At 45.4% G+C, this 15,376-nt stretch overlaps 2 protein-coding genes across 3 annotated transcripts; both read left to right on the top strand.

Moving 5' to 3' along the window:
* The first annotated feature begins 1 nt into the window (after position 1).
* On the top strand, positions 2–7,940 carry myo1hb (myosin IHb). Of its 2 annotated transcripts, none has more exons than XM_029837671.1 (32): positions 2–46; positions 1,860–2,021; positions 2,141–2,256; positions 2,365–2,563; positions 2,628–2,708; positions 2,780–2,959; positions 3,032–3,130; positions 3,238–3,357; positions 3,444–3,515; positions 3,598–3,717; positions 3,794–3,861; positions 3,937–4,042; positions 4,126–4,206; positions 4,280–4,371; positions 4,450–4,544; positions 4,718–4,764; positions 4,890–4,970; positions 5,048–5,153; positions 5,224–5,341; positions 5,429–5,542; positions 5,685–5,761; positions 5,838–5,906; positions 5,971–6,055; positions 6,131–6,293; positions 6,378–6,461; positions 6,551–6,644; positions 6,719–6,774; positions 6,840–6,975; positions 7,061–7,131; positions 7,298–7,395; positions 7,480–7,579; positions 7,664–7,940. In XM_029837671.1, the coding sequence occupies exons 1-32, from the start codon at positions 17–19 to the stop codon at positions 7,688–7,690; spliced, it is 3,147 nt and encodes a 1,048-aa protein (XP_029693531.1). In that variant the 5' UTR covers positions 2–16; the 3' UTR covers positions 7,691–7,940. The 2 variants fall into 2 exon arrangements, with proteins under 2 accessions (XP_029693531.1, XP_003965589.2); XM_003965540.3 differs by lacking the exon at positions 2–46 and adding an exon at positions 1,168–1,280.
* Positions 7,941–9,114: 1,174 nt separating this feature from the next.
* Positions 9,115–14,712, top strand: susd2 (sushi domain containing 2). Its single transcript, XM_029838123.1, has 16 exons — positions 9,115–9,222; positions 9,575–9,773; positions 9,846–9,997; positions 10,075–10,242; positions 10,913–11,087; positions 11,359–11,560; positions 11,876–11,961; positions 12,292–12,560; positions 12,637–12,771; positions 12,859–13,014; positions 13,086–13,334; positions 13,422–13,605; positions 13,687–13,781; positions 13,860–14,048; positions 14,334–14,421; positions 14,498–14,712. Exons 1-16 carry the CDS (start codon positions 9,162–9,164, stop codon positions 14,523–14,525), a joined length of 2,436 nt encoding a protein of 811 aa, XP_029693983.1. The 5' UTR covers positions 9,115–9,161; the 3' UTR covers positions 14,526–14,712.
* Positions 14,713–15,376: the final 664 nt, after the last annotated feature.

The raw sequence follows: 15,376 nt of genomic DNA, 5'->3' as shown, positions 1-15,376 counted from the left end.
CCAGACTCATTCAGTCATGACACACGCAGCTTTGGAAGTAAAGCAGGTAATAACAGCAACACCTGTTTTTTCTTTTCTGTGGTTGTCGTGGTTTCCAGTAAAGGATGACGGCCATTAGACCGGCTCTGTAAAATCTAGGTGAAAAAAATGTGTTGACCTCATGGTTGCAAAATGATATATTTTTAAATTAACATGAAGAATTTTGGCATCACAAAAAAAGAGGAAAAAGTGCACGAGGGTTTCGCCTTCTTACATTGTCTTCTAAGTAAGGAAGAGCTGACAAATACAAGAATACTACTGTCGTGTGCTGTTTCGCTGATTCTTAGTGGAGGAAAATTCAAGAAAAGCTGATTAAAAAGTGAAATGCTGATTCGAGTGTGACAAAAGGTCACAGGATACTTCTCTGGGATCTGGGTTACCGGTTGGCCCTCCACGATGACCCCTCACCAACCAAAAAAAAGCATGCTGACTAAGTATTTCCGACTTTATTGGGCAGAGTCCAGTATTGTGTGTCCATGTGAAACTGTGCTGTACTTCACGGGTGTTGACTGTCAGGTTTCCAGACACCTAGAGCTCTCCGAACGTGTGTTGCCCTGGGTGATACGTGGTGTCGGTCAAGGGCCCATGAGGAGCGCTATCCGTTTCAGGAGGCTAACTGCCACTTTGTGGTTGGGTAACAGGATCCGGCACTGTACCGTATAGACAGGCACAATGGAACACCCTCTCAGGTGATGGGCTGTGGGTCAGATATACTTTCCTCTTCTGCTGTCACCTGTCATCAAAATTTTATGTTTTGTGGTAATTGCTCATGCCAGACTGGGCCAGTCCTCATTGGTCAGCATCAAAGGTTCAGCCAAATCCTGAAGTCATTCAAATTTGGGGAAGGTGTCCCACAATTGACCACTTCCCAAGGTACCGAGAGCAGTGTTTGCTGAGTCGTTGTATGCAAGATGGAGATAAACAACAATGGTGATGCTCTCAGAGCTTCTGTTACTGCCGCTGGGTTCTTCCGGCCCCGACGCCGCCCTGAATCTCTGTGGAAAAGCAATTAGGGATAATATTACAAGCGGTCAAGGACGCTGGACACAAATGAAGTACGTCCTCAGAAACTGATTTGTTTCCTTTAACAGAAGAACACATTATTAATTGTTTCCTTCTGAGGGAAGCAGAGGCGGTAATCTGTCAGCGCTTCCTGTTTTCTCCATTGCTCCATATAAAACCCGATGCCCACTTTGGGAAAGTTACAGAGCAGCAGCCTGACACCGGCGACCACGCAGGGGGTAGGTTGACTTTTATTCCTTTTCTCTTCCTTTGACCGACGCTGTTGACGTGTCACGAACGTTGGTCGGATCAGGAGAGCGGCGGCTTGTGATCCGCGAGTGTCAGTTACACCGACTTCATGACAGCTCATCCTGACGCTGGTGAGGCCAAACTACTGAAGCATACGAGGTTCTCTTATAGCACCATAATTAAAGTGCACTGAGTTTGGGGATTGTCTTATCAGGAATCTCCTGGATGCTTAAACACATATCCAACTGGGTTTAATTACTTCTGGTTTTAATATTGAGGTTAGAACACTGTTATAAAGCATCTAGTCTTTCATGCTCAGTTATTTTTGTTTTAAACACACCTGATGGAGATTAGATCGAACTGGCTGGATTTAGATTTGAGGATGTAGCCAAGGACATTTCTGGGCTAGAAGTCACTGATAAAGAGACAACCGAGTGGGAAGCAGGAAACATAAATCCCACCTTGTCGATGTTTGACAGCGTGTGTGACTTCCACAAAAACTGATAATTTCTGAGAAAAACAGGACGCAGGAGTGATGCAAACTTGTTGCTGCTCCTGTTTGAATGCAGAGCCTGGAGGAAAGGTGCAACCAGATCCTGAGGAACATGGAGTCCTCCCTGAACGCCCGGGATCGAGTGGGCATCCAAGACTTTGTCCTCCTGGACGCCCACACGAGCGAGAGCGCCTTCCTGGACAACCTGAGGAAACGCTTCCATGAGAATCTCATATACGTGAGTGGCCCTGGGTTCAGCAGGAGACCCTTGTGCTGCTGAGACAGCAGCTCTGGCTCTCCTCTTCTGCAGGTCACCATAAGGGATTACCGGGATGTGACTCCCTTTTTTCACTGCAGACCTACATCGGGACTCTGTTGGTGTCAGTGAATCCATACAAGGAGTTGGATATCTACAGCAAGAAGCAAATGGATACCTACATGGGTGTAAACTTTTTTGAGCTGCCTCCACATATGTGAGTCTCTTCTTGTCTTGCAATTATTTGGTAATTTTATAATAAACCAGCTGTGATTCTGAGGCTCGAGCCGCAAAACCGGATTTAGCGTTTTTCAATTTCCCGCAGTTACGCCCTGGCGGACAACGTCTTCCGCACCATGCAGTCTGAATACAACAACCACTTCATCCTGATCTCAGGGGAAAGCGGAGCTGGCAAGACCGAGGCCTCCAAGAAGATCCTGCAGTTCTACGCAGTCAGTTGTCCAAGCACCAGACTTCTGAACAACATCCGGGACAGGCTTCTGCTCTCCAATCCAGTGCTTGAGGTCAGAGATGATGATATTCGGTGATCGAACGATCGGTTGTAACTTCTGTCCTTATCTCTTCCAGGCCTTTGGAAATGCCAAAACCCTGAAGAATGACAACTCGAGCCGCTTCGGAAAATACATGGACATCCAGTTTGACCATCAGGTGGCCTTAGATTAACTCCTGCATGTTTATGTGATGATGAGTATGTCAGGACACTTGCCTTTGTCCCCCAGGGTGGTGCAGTTGGTGGTCACATCCTGAGTTATCTGCTGGAGAAATCCCGTGTGGTGCACCAGAACCACGGAGAGAGGAACTTTCACATCTTCTATCAGCTGGTGGAGGGAGGAGAGGAAGATCTGCTCCGCTGGCTCGGCCTGGAGAGAAACTGCAAGCATTACAGTTATCTAGTGCAGGTCAGTGGAAACAAGACACTCAACTCGCTAAAAATAAAATAAAATAAAATCATATCCTTCTGTCCTCTGCAGGGTGATTGTGCCAAAGTGAGCTCCATCAATGATAAAAGTGACTGGAAAATAGTGCGTAAAGCACTTTCTGTAATAGAGTTCAGTGAGAGTGACATTGAGGTTAGATTAAATTCCACTTTGAGCGTGTATTTAACTCATTTTTTTACCTCATTAAAAAGAGTATTTTAATCTTTTCTCCCTTGTGCTCTCTCCCTATGCATCGTTAGGACTTGTTTGGAATCATTGCTAGCGTACTCCATCTGGGAAACATCAAGTTTGATGTCGACAGTGAAGGATACGCGTCTCTCAACAACAGCAGCAACAACGAGATGCACTGGGTGTCAAAGGTGAGGACAAGACGTCCAGTTCCCCACACATTCTGAAAGAAAACAGGAAAAGATGTGTTCTCTGTGTTTCCCCTCTGCTGCTCCAGTTGCTTGGTATTCCTACTGAGGTGCTCCATCGGGGTTTAACACACAGGAAGATTGAAGCCAAAACAGAAGAGGTGGCTTCCCTTCTTTGGTCTTTTGAATGTCTTCAACGTTTGCCAGTGTTTGTTACTCATCTGGGTTCATCTGATGTCGAAGGTGTTTAGTCCTTTTTCGGAGGACCATGCGGTTTACGCCAGGGATGCTCTTGCCAAAGCCGTCTATGGCCGCACCTTCAACTGGCTGGTCAACAAGATCAATGAATCTCTGGCAAACAAGGTGAGGACCAATAATCTCCTGTTAAAACTGTCTAAATGTGTCCGTAAGATGCGATTCATGTGCCATTGATCTGTAGGACTCCTCAAGGAAAACAGTGATTGGTCTGTTGGACATCTATGGGTTTGAGGTTTTCAACGTAAACAGGTAACATCTTGTGCAATTATGCTGATGGAAGGATGTGCCACAAGGAGTCTCGCAGTGACTTTTCCTCGGCTTTAGCTTCGAGCAGTTCTGCATCAACTACTGCAACGAGAAGCTGCAGCAGCTCTTCATCCAGCTGACGCTGAAGTCGGAGCAGGAGGAGTACGAGATGGAGGGAATCGAAGTAATGACGCAAACATCTGGTGTCTGTGTTGGTGACTCGGCGTGATGGCTTCCTCATTTGGTTTTCGTGTTTGCTGTGCACAGTGGGAGCCAGTGCCATATTTCAACAACAAAATCATCTGTGAGCTCGTGGAGGCGAAACACAGAGGAATCATCTCTCTGCTGGTGAGGACAAAATGTGACAGTGACAGTCTGACAGACAGCTGAATGAATTATTAATAGTGGCCCTCTTCTATAGGACGAGGAATGTTTGCTCCCCGGAGAGGCCTCGGATCTCACCTTCCTGGCGAAGATGGAGGAAAAGATCGGCAGTCACCCTCATTTTGTCACGTAGGCACGAGTCGTGGGATCATTACAGATCGCAGATATCAAATTTAGAAAATAAAAGCCTCTTTTAACTCCTTAAAGGCATAAACTCGCAGACCAAAAGACACGGAAGACACTGGAAAGGGGGGAATTCCGCCTGTTGCACTATGCTGGAGAGGTTTCATACTCTGTTGTTGGTGAGCTGAGATGAAATCTGAATAATTCATTTCTATATAATATTTATACACATAAATATTAGCATCCTTTTACACTGTATTTTGTATAAAATGTGTCAGTTTTTTAAAAATCCTAAATCTGACAGAATTGATTTATGTTACATTAAATATGTTTTTCTTTGTTCTATTTTTAGGTTTTCTGGATAAAAACAATGATCTCTTGTACCGCAGCGGAAAAGAGGTGATTTTAATTTATTATGAAAGCAATTATTGATCTTTTTATCAATTATTAATCTGAATACCTGGAAACATTTAGTGCATTGGTGCTGCAAATTTACGTCTGACGTGTTTGATTCTCCCTGGAAGGTCATGCGACAGTCCAAGAACGCTATCATCAAACTCTGCTTTCCTTCTACTGAATCAGACAGCAAGAAGAGACCTGAAACTGTAAGAAACGTCTCAGCTGGAAGATGGAACCACGCACTCATTTACAAACTGACTCTCCTGTTTGTTTCACCGCTCAGGTGGTGACTCAGTTCAAGAACAGTCTGACGGGCCTGACGGAGATCCTCCTGTCTAAAGAACCCTGGTATGTCCGCTGCATTAAACCGAATGAAGCCAAGCAGCCAGGTGAGTCCTTGTGCTCCAAAAAATCAGGTTTTTCCCCATGACCTTTTAGATGACCTCTAGTGGTCCGCAGGACGCTTTGACGATGTGCTGGTGCGCCACCAGGTGAAGTACCTCGGTCTGATGGAGCATTTAAGAGTCCGACGTGCTGGATTTGCATACCGCCGCAAATATGAAGTCTTTCTCCAGAGGTACTTGACTGCACCTTTGCAGTAGTGTGGCTTTACTAGTTTTGCTGGCAGCAGAGAAGCGGCAACTGTGTGGTCTGTGCTGGGCAGGTACAAGCCTCTGTGTCCTGACACTTGGCCCAACTGGAAAGGCACCGCGGCGGAAGGCGTGAAACGTTTGATTGTTCACCTGGGGTACAAACGTGATGAGTACAAGATGGGCAGGTAAACACGTATTCATGGAAAGATGATGCAATTATGATCTCTAACAGGAGCCACATAGAATCCATAAGAGGACAACTGCTGCCCCCAGGCCTTCTTATATACAGTAGAGGTCCTATAATGGCGTCTATTTGTCCCTCTCAAGGACAAAAATCTTCATCCGGCACCCGAGAACTTTGTTTGCAACAGAAGACGCCTTTCAAGTCTGCAAGCATAAGTTAGGTGAGGTCCTCTTCGGTTGTCATGGCAACGCCACCTTGAGGAGCTGCGACTGAGTTTGAATGTGTCGCTGTTGCAGCAACAAGGATCCAGGCTAAGTACAAAGGCTACAGAATGAAGGGAGACTACCAGAGACAGAGGGAGGCTGGTGAGTGGGTGAAACGCGCCACGGATTTAAGATGGTTCCTTCTAACGTTCCTCGTCTGAAATAGCCACGAGGATTGAAAACTGCTGGAGAGGTCTGATGGCCCGAAAGGAGCGAGAAAAGAGGGCATGGGCCGTCAAGGTCATCAAGCGGTGAGTCAGGATGGAGTCCTGGGTCTGACCAGTGGAGTGAAATAGCCGAGCTCTAGTTATTGGTGGTTGTTCTAGGTTCATTAAAGGCTTCATAACGAGGAATCAGCCCTTGTGCACCGACAACAGCGAGTATCTGGCGTACGTGAGGTACAGCTACCTCACCAGGCTGAGAGAAAACCTTCCCAAAACAGTCCTGGAGAAGGACTCCTGGCTCACTCCTCCACCTATAATGCAGGAGGTCCGTCACTCTTATCAAGACCCTTATTCATGAGGAGGAGAGGTTGGCGATTTCTTTTGTGATGCTAAACTCGTTCTTTTAAAGGCCTCCCAGCTTTTGAAGAAGCTCTACATTCGCCACATGGTGAGAAAGTACGTCGGCGAAGTCACACCTCAGAGGAAAGCACAGGTCCTCCCGCAGGCACCAGAGCAGTTTACTATCCGTTTCAGTTCAAGATGATCATAATTAACTCCTGGATGTGTTCTCCGCCCTTCTAGCTCCAGCTGAAATTACAGACGAGCTCCATGTTCAAAGGGAAAAAGGAAAACTATCCGTTCAGCGTGTGCAGACCCTTTGTGGACACCAGGATTGGTAAGAAAATACAAATTAATACAGACTCTGATTGGAAAAATAACTTAATTTAATTATATTTATTATTTACAAAGGAGTGGAAGACATAAACATTAAAGTGCTGCAGATGATCCAGCATGAGCACATAAAGGTACGCTGCTGTTCTCTTTCTGTGGTTATGATTTCAAGTCTTCACACTGTGCTTCTCCATCACAGTACAGTGTCCCAGTGGTGAAATACGACAGGAACAGGTTCAGGCCTCGTCTTCGGCAGCTCGTCTTCACTCAGGAGGCCGCCTACCTGGTGGAAGAGGCCAAGATTAAGCAGAGGATCAGTCACAGCTCTCTGAAAGGTCAGCAGAGAGCATCCAACGCTTCCTAATGACATGGAGAATGGTGACAGTGACTTTATTTATGTGGGCGGATTTATGCATTCAGGTGTTTCGGTCAGCAACCTGAGCGACAACTTCCTGATCCTGCACGTTACTTGTGATGACATCAAACAAAAGGTGGCACTTCTGACATTTTTTCCCCCTTAAAAACTAAACTTACAATAATGCAACCTCCTCATTTATTTATCAGAAAGTCTGTTTGCAGCCTTTTCAGAATCCTTTGCATCCGAGGGCCACTGGGTTTACTGATGTTAACACACTAACATTTGGATTTTCTTTTTAGGGTGACCTGGTTCTGCAGTGTGACTACCTGTTTGAGGCCCTGACGAAGCTGTCTGTTATTGCCAACAAGCAGAAGTCCATACATGTGGTGCAGGGCAGGTACACAGGCTGGACATTTGTCACGAGTCTGAAAGGCAGGTTAAAATAATACACAAAACGGTAACTGTTTCTGTGGCGTTGTAGCGCTCGATTCGACATCCACCCTGGCAGAGAGGGCTTTGTGGACTTCAAGAGTGGGCAGGAGTCCACTGTCTACAGAGCAAAGAACGGCCATTTGATGGTGGTGAGTGCAGACTTAATGAGTAGTTTTAGTTACCGGCATGTCTTACTACAAAGACCTGACCCTTGTTTAAACTTTCATCTGTAGGAATCCACAAAATCCAAGACCAGATGATGACACTACAATCATTTCTCTGCGTAATCCTGCACAAATGTTGCCAATTTCATATCAGCTGTTCTTTTTTTAAAACCCAATTTATTCCACTATTCAATTGTATTCCATTATGCAGCTACTGCCAATACCTGCAAGTCATTAAAATTCATCCTGACCAATTTACGTTAAAAAATGTGTTATTTTGCAATTCAAAGACTGTGACCTTTTTGGAATTAAACATAATTTTTGGTTATTCCTTTGATCCCTGTGAGGACTGTGGTTATATGGAGGTTATTGCTGATCAAATGAAACGTCCAGATCATTTTACTCGCGCAAACCGACACAAACGACAGCTCAAATGAACACACACGCACACAGCAAACTTAAACGATCTTTGCAAGCCACACGGTGGAGCGCAGATCGCATAAATGTGGGCGCTACAGCGAGTCCAACGTTTTATTACAGATTCGGAAGCGACGACGCGAGTTGTTACGTCATCAGAATGCGTCGTTTCTCCACGCCACGATAAAAACACACAATAAGCATTGGTGGTGGCGAAATAAGGTTTCTGCTGCCAGAGTTATATTATATTTGTATACTATAGTGGATAAATGCGTCTATTAATGAAATAATGTTCATATGTCTTACATTTCTTGTACTCAACACGTTTTCCAAGTAGAATAGATCTCTTCCATTTTGAATGAAACATTGTTTATAATGGTTTATTTGACGCGAGGTTTGTGATTTTTAAAAAAAATTAAATTAATTCCCCTTATAGATTAAATTACAGCGACTCGTTTACGCAGATTTTTGATAAGCACTAATAAAAAGATAAGCAGCATCTCGGTGCATCTCCAAAAAGAATCTGATATATTTTTGCCATTTTCTAACTACAGTGTCGGAACTTTGTTCCCATTTGTCTACTATTTCTTGTCATTTGTGTTATTTGTCGTCAGATGAACATGGATTTTTTTTTTTTGGTATTGTCTCCTTGTAAATATATTTGTTATTTTTCGTTATGGGTTTTATGTTATTATCTGCAAGTGTATTAAACTTGATATTTAACAATGTATTTGCTATTGTTAAATTTAATTATTTAATTTCTACAAATCTTTATTTCAGGACCCCATGCCCCCCTCCCCAAGCAGATTTTAGAATTGAAATAAATACTGTAATGAATTTTCTCTCATTCTATATGAAAAACATCTGGGTGATTATTATTATTACTCTTAGGCAATTTTATTAGCACATAAAGCCATTTGTGTCTTAATGTTGATAAAGCCATTAGTAAATCTGCCAAACTGTTTGTTGAAGGCATTAAAAACGTTCAAAGATCAGCCATGTTTGACCAATGACGCTTGAATCACCCTCAGGTTGATGATTAAATTCGTGCTTGTAAATGCAAACGAGGGTCAAAGTTTAAAGAAAAGCAGACTATATGTAGACTATATGTATCCGACACAAGCTTTCTGCAGGAGCAGAAACCGGTACTATGGAGAGGTTTTCCATGCTCATCTTTGTCCTGCTGGTTGCATGTATCTGTAGGACTTTAGGTGAGTAACCATTACAATATTAATACTGCATAAAAAATAAATGCCTTTCCAGATGTGACAATTACAATTTTAAAAATATTTAACATTTAACTGGGGGATAATTTAGCTTTAACAAACAAACATATGTTATATGTCAGCTGTTATAAATTCTATTTTATTCTTCATATATAGTCTCAGTACAGGGATTTTCAGTACATTTACACATTTACATCACTTGTACATGTACAAGTGATGTAAATGAACAAAGATACTGAAGCTGTAGTTTTTACAGTTTTTTCCTGTTTACCCAGGTGGCTTTGGGCAAATAAATCATAAATGAAGCAGTGTTGACCCTTTTGCTCATGACTTACAGGGAACACATGTGAAAGACAATGTGGAAAAAAGCTGTTTACATGCTCGTGTGAACCAACATGCAAGTCCCTGAAAACCTGCTGTGCGGACTATTCAGAGTTCTGTGTGGAAATATCACCATACTCTGGATCCATCATGGGTGGCACTGAATTTGTTATCCTCAATGCCACCTTCAACAATACTTCCAATCTCGTGTGCAGGTAACACTCCGTACGTCTGCATATTTGATTCTAAAGTGTCGGCTGCTTATGATTATCCTTTCATAATGGCAGGTTCCATGGTAACGCTGTCACCGAGGGCTACGTGGATGGAGACAGAAGAGGCCATTGTGTCTCCCCTCTTCTGTACAGGACCGGCTTGGTTTCTGTGGAGATCTCTTCTGATAACGGCACCACCTTCAGTAGAACTGGAACCTGGCTCTCAGGTATGACATCCACAAAACCCCTGGCCTAAACTTCCCGGCTAACGCCTCCTTTATTTCTGTTCACCGTGTCACTGCAGTACACACCGGCAAGTTGGATTCTAAATTCAAGGCGGCGATGGTGAACTCAACACAGTGGCAATATTATGGGACGCCCAACGTTGGAGGCACCCTTAATATGACGTGGAATCCCTCTTTGGTCAGAGCTGACAAAGTCAATATAGAACTGTGGGGATACAGAGAGACAGGTGAGAGTTATACAGACCCTGTGAAGATCTGCTGATCAACCGACTCAAATCAAACTTTTTTTTATGAAGCCCTTTAAAACAGCTGGAGCTGGACCGACGTGCTGTACAGGAGGGTAAAATAAAATCAAAAATAAAATCAGGGAAAAGTAATTAAATATCAGGCATTAGAAAACATAAAATACATAAATAGAACAAATCACGTTTGAGATGTAAAATAATGAAGCAATCTGGAGATCGGTGTAAAATCAGACGGGTGCAGATTTTTCTTTTTCATTAGAGGCTGCGCAGCAGCATGATTGAGAGCAGCTGGGAGAGTTTCTGTGCTCAGGCAGGTATTAATCACCAGAGTCACCGAGAGAGGCCGAGTCGTAGTACGACAGGAACATTTACGCAAAGATTTACGAGGGTTTTAAGAATGTTAAACATTACTTGGGACTTAAGGCTGTTGGCGAAGATATTAGAAAAGTCCTCCAGTTGAACAGCACCCTGATACTCTGCATTAAAGGGAGCAATAGAGGCCAGGATACCTGTTCAGGCACATTTATTTAAAAGTTCCTCAGTGCAAAGAACACCGTTGACATCCATGGTCCTCTCTGTATTTCAGCTAATGCCTCCACAACTTGGAGTCATAAACAGGATTAAATGGTGGAAAATGTCTTTTTTTTCCCAGGAGAACCTTATGAAACTGACTGGCGGGCCGAGTGGAAGTATCTCTACACGCTTGCAAAAGACCACCCCAATACAGGTTCCTTTAGTTTTGTGCCCAAACCAGGGCAGAACGGCTCATCTAGCTGGGAGCTGGGCTCAGTTCGCGTCAGCTCCAATGTCCACCAGGAGGGGAAGAGGTGATTAAACACAGGCGTCGTCGCAAACTTACTTTTATCAGGCACAGTCATAAAACACTGAGGGTTGAAGTGAAGTTCATTGATTCTTATTACAGTTCGGGACGTCGAAGGTCACACTCAGAATCCTGGAACGCATCAAAGGGATTCTGCCTTTTTCTCTCGCATACACACCTTCATTGCTGCATAATCTACCTGTATCTGATTGTTCTCCAGCACTGGACCAGCTCTTACACTGACAAGACTGTAAATCTAAGGGTGTGTTTTCATCTAGTCACGTGCAGGCTGTTTGGACTGAGGACCACGCGCTGGCCTGGCAGCTGGAGGAAAAGTTTAGGCAGACTTCATCAGCGTGGGCTCTGGACAAATGTCTAGCATGGGACAAGCTGGAAGAGAGGATTCCGTCTTTCATCAGGGAGCTCATTGACTGCCCCTGCACGCTGGCCCAAGCAAGGGCGGACACGGGGAGGTTCCACGTAAGTGTGGCTGAGGAGCAAGTGCACCTGGGGTGATAAAGGCTAAAGCTGGCCACCATCCTTATCATTTTACAGGAAGATTTATGTTTATATCAGCTTGATGGGGGATCAGGGTTCAGCCCAGATGTTCTCTAACGGAGCCAAAAGGGTGACTAATTTAACAGGATGAGATTGTGATGTGGTAATAATTAAGTAAGCACAATGAACTAACCGAGAGATTACCTTTAAATGATGTTAATGATCAGTTTTCAATAAGTCATTTTATTACGCTGCCCAGGCGACTGTAACAAGCTTTATTTTGATTTTTTCCCCCAGACTGACTATGGCTGTGATATAGAGAAAGGGAGTGTGTGCACTTACCATCCCGGCGCTGTTCACTGTGTGAGGGCGATACAAGCCAGGTGAGGGGCTCAGAAATCCATCCGTAATTCTCAGTTATTGGCCACAAAAATGTGACTTGAACCTCACTAATTACGACCAAATGACTGCTAATCTGTGACGTGGGTGAACCTGACTCACAGTACATCTGAGTGAAGGTCAGTTATTTTAGTGCTTCATCCCAGATTATACCCACACACTGAGGACTATGATGCTGACACACACCCTTAGATTGCTCTGTTCATCTAGACAGGTGACAAATAACCCTGAGCTGCGATCAGAAGGCTGAAAAGATTATTAGTAATCATCATTGATAATAAGATAATAAAGAATATTTCTACAATCTCTGGAAGTCCTTTGTACGGAGCGGGGCAGCAGTGTTGCTATGACAGCAACGGTACTCAGGTCCTGACCGGAGACTCCATCGGGGGCAGCACTCCGGACCGAGCGCACGACTGGGGCTCCCCTCCATACGACATCCCCCCCCATGTTCCCGGACAGTCCCACTGGGTCTACGACGTCCTCAGCTTCTACTACTGCTGCCTGTGGTCCGACAACTGTCAGTACTACTTCAAACACCGACCGTCCAGCGACTGCAGGCAGTACAAGACCCCCAGCACAGGTCAGTTCGCTCAGCGGTGCCGATCGCTGCCGTTTGTCGGCCTTTAATCTTCATCTCCTCGTGTTTTTTCTCGCAGCTGTGGTGTTTGGAGATCCCCACTTTGTGACATTTGATGGCGTCAGCTACTCCTTCAACGGCAGAGGGGAATACAATCTGGTGACCTCGGAGAGCAAGCAGCTGAGCGTCCAAGGCAGGACAGAGCCTGTGAGCGGTGAGGGAGCAGCATAAGCTGCATCTACACAAAACATCTGAGCTCATTCTCAAACGCTGAAGCCAACGAGCACCTTCTCTCTGCTAGGAACAATCAATGCAACAAAGCTGACGGCGGTGGCTATGAAAGAATCCTATTTCGATATTGTCGAGGTGCGTCTGGCCAGCGATCAGAACAGCCTGGAAGTGCTTCGGGATGGAAAATCTCTGTCTTTCTCTGAGCAGAGCTGGATCGACCTGAACGGTGACTTTCCTCCTTTTTTGACGTTTTTTTCCTAAAGACGCGCTAACTAACGCCGACCCCTGGCCTCCCAGGCGTGTCCGTGTTTTCTCCCTCTCCCACAAATGTGACGGCGATGTTCCGCAGCGGAGCCGGGGTGGAAGTGCGCCTGAGAGAGGGAATCATGACGACCACCGTGCTCCTGCCGGAGTCGTTCAAAAGCACCACCCTCGGACTGCTGGGAAGGATGAACGGCGACCCCGCCGACGACCTCACGCTCAACAACGGTCAAGTGGTGCAGAACCAAAGCAACCCAGAGGAGGTGTTCAGCTTCGGCGTCAGCTGTAAGAAATCAGTGGAGACTGTTTATAGAGCCAGTGTGAATCACCTGACTGGTCTGTGCATTTAATATAAATCCTTCTCTCCTTCAGGTGCCATCACTCAACTGTCCTCTTTGTTCACGTATGATACAAAGTACCTCTTGGACACGTACGCCTCTGGCCCCAAACACCACGTTGGCTTCATTCCAGTGTTCTCCATCCCTGAGAATCCAAATGACCCATTAGCCAACGAGACATCTAAGATATGCAGTGGAGAAGGATCACAGTTCTGTAGGTATGATGAGAAAACGCTATTGTGATTGGGGGGATTTATCGATTCAATGGGTGGAAGCTAACGGGTTCCTCTGTTGGGTAGGTATGACATCCTGGTGGGTCGTAGCCCATCGATGGGAAATGCTTCCAGAGCTTCTTTCCAGAGTCACATTTCTCTCATGAAGGCTTTGGCGCCAGGTGAGTGAAGCTGATGCATCTCCTGAGCGCTGTGACCGTTCTGGTTCTGAGTGTTGTGCTGTGTCTTGTCCTGCGCAGTGGCGGCGTGTGGGTACGTTGCAGCGCCAGCAAACGGGGAGAAACTGGGAGTCTCATATGTGCAGGGAGCTAAACTGACATTCTCCTGCAACGACGGATACACGCTCCAAGGGTCCCAAGACCGCGTGTGCCAGGAGAACGGCCAGTGGAGTGGAGAAATGGCCCAGTGCGTGGGCCCCAGTAATACTGGTAAATGAAACCTCTGTTGCATTTATGAATGTCTCCTTTTGATTGTTCATCTGCTTCCCTGCGTCCATTGAAATGCTGTAATCAGCTGAATAACCTTAATCAAAAGGTGAGTGAGTGAGACATCACTCTTTTTTTCCCCCCCCAAACAGAAAATCTTTGTCAGCTGTCAGTTTTTGAAGGTTTTCAGCCCCGCGAGTCTGTCACCGTCAGGGAAAAGTGCACAAAAGGCCTTTAAAAAACACGCCGATTTCCTCACGCGCCTGTTGTTTTCTCTCACGTATCTAGCAGGCATCATAGCTGGTTCGGTCATCGGAGGCATCGTTCTCATCCTGATTATTACAATGGCTGTACTTTACTGCAAAAGACAGAGCAGGTACGATAACGTTACGCTGTCCTGACACGGCCTTGCAGCAGCGGCTTTGATAACATTTCATAATTTTCTACTGCAGAAAGTCCAAAGCTGGAGGATCCTTCTGACCTGCTCATCGTCTGAACGTCGATGTCACAGACGCTTGTAAATGATATGAATCCCACGACTGAAATGCAGGATCGGTTTATATTGTTAACTTATTGGAAATGCACACGCAAATACTTGAAAACACTCCATTATTAATGTTTGTAACTGTAACTCTGGCAGGTGAACAATAAAGGATTTGTCATCTCATCTTTCTCATGCCTCATGTGTGTTTGACAATAAAGAGTTGGTTTTATAGTGTTGACTCAATCCTGCAGCTGTTTTGTCCCCAGTCTTTTGCGGGGGGAACCCTTTTTTAACCGTCTGCCTCTGAGTGAACTGGCTGCTCCTCACATTTGACCCCAGGCTGGGACAGATGAGCCAGAGACTTCAGCCACAGACACCCAAGAGATACGTTTATACCTGCTCAGCACCTGGTCCCAGGACAGGATGGTGCACTCCAGTTTGAGTTGGGAGCTGTAGCTTCCCGGTGTTTCCAGTGTTGTTTTTACACCATTTTGAGCTGTTTTAGAACAATGAATGAACATAAAAAACTACCACAGCTTCCTATTTACCAACGAGAGGGTAGCTGGGATCCTTTCCTAAACTGGATGCTACAGTTTCGGCCTCCAGCCTTTCTTGGAGCCCGGTGACCTGGACTGGACAGGCTGGGCCAGAAGGAGATGGGGGTCAGACAGACAGTTTTCACCTCCATTCAGCAGCCAAAAGGGTCCGAGTAAACCAACGAGCGGAGTCTCTGAGGCACAAGCGGGTCAGAAGATGGGGAGGATCAGCCTGGACGTAAATCTCAGCCACGGTCAGGGAGCGATATCAGGTCCAAAAGACACGTCCTGACCAGTAACTTCGTGTTCTA

Source organism: Takifugu rubripes, chromosome 6, assembly GCF_901000725.2.
Source record: "Takifugu rubripes chromosome 6, fTakRub1.2, whole genome shotgun sequence".
Lineage (NCBI taxonomy): Eukaryota > Metazoa > Chordata > Actinopteri > Tetraodontiformes > Tetraodontidae > Takifugu > Takifugu rubripes.
The sequence above is the reverse complement of the archived record's forward strand: the minus strand, read 5'-3'. Positions and strand labels throughout refer to the sequence as shown.

Bases quoted from the DNA above. Each gene is read 5' to 3' on its own strand.
- myo1hb (XM_003965540.3), top strand. From the start codon at position 1,224: ATGCCCACTTTGGGAAAGTTACAGAGCAGCAGCCTGACACCGGCGACC. The intron at 3,718-3,793 runs GTGAGGACCAAT...ATTGATCTGTAG, and splicing joins ATGAATCTCTGGCAAACAAG to GACTCCTCAAGGAAAACAGT. The intron at 5,154-5,223 runs GTGAGTCCTTGT...AGTGGTCCGCAG, and splicing joins GAATGAAGCCAAGCAGCCAG to GACGCTTTGACGATGTGCTG.
- susd2 (XM_029838123.1), top strand. From the start codon at position 9,162: ATGGAGAGGTTTTCCATGCTCATCTTTGTCCTGCTGGTTGCATGTATC. The intron at 11,561-11,875 runs GTAAGTGTGGCT...TTTTTCCCCCAG, and splicing joins CGGACACGGGGAGGTTCCAC to ACTGACTATGGCTGTGATAT. The intron at 13,335-13,421 runs GTAAGAAATCAG...TCTCTCCTTCAG, and splicing joins GTTCAGCTTCGGCGTCAGCT to GTGCCATCACTCAACTGTCC.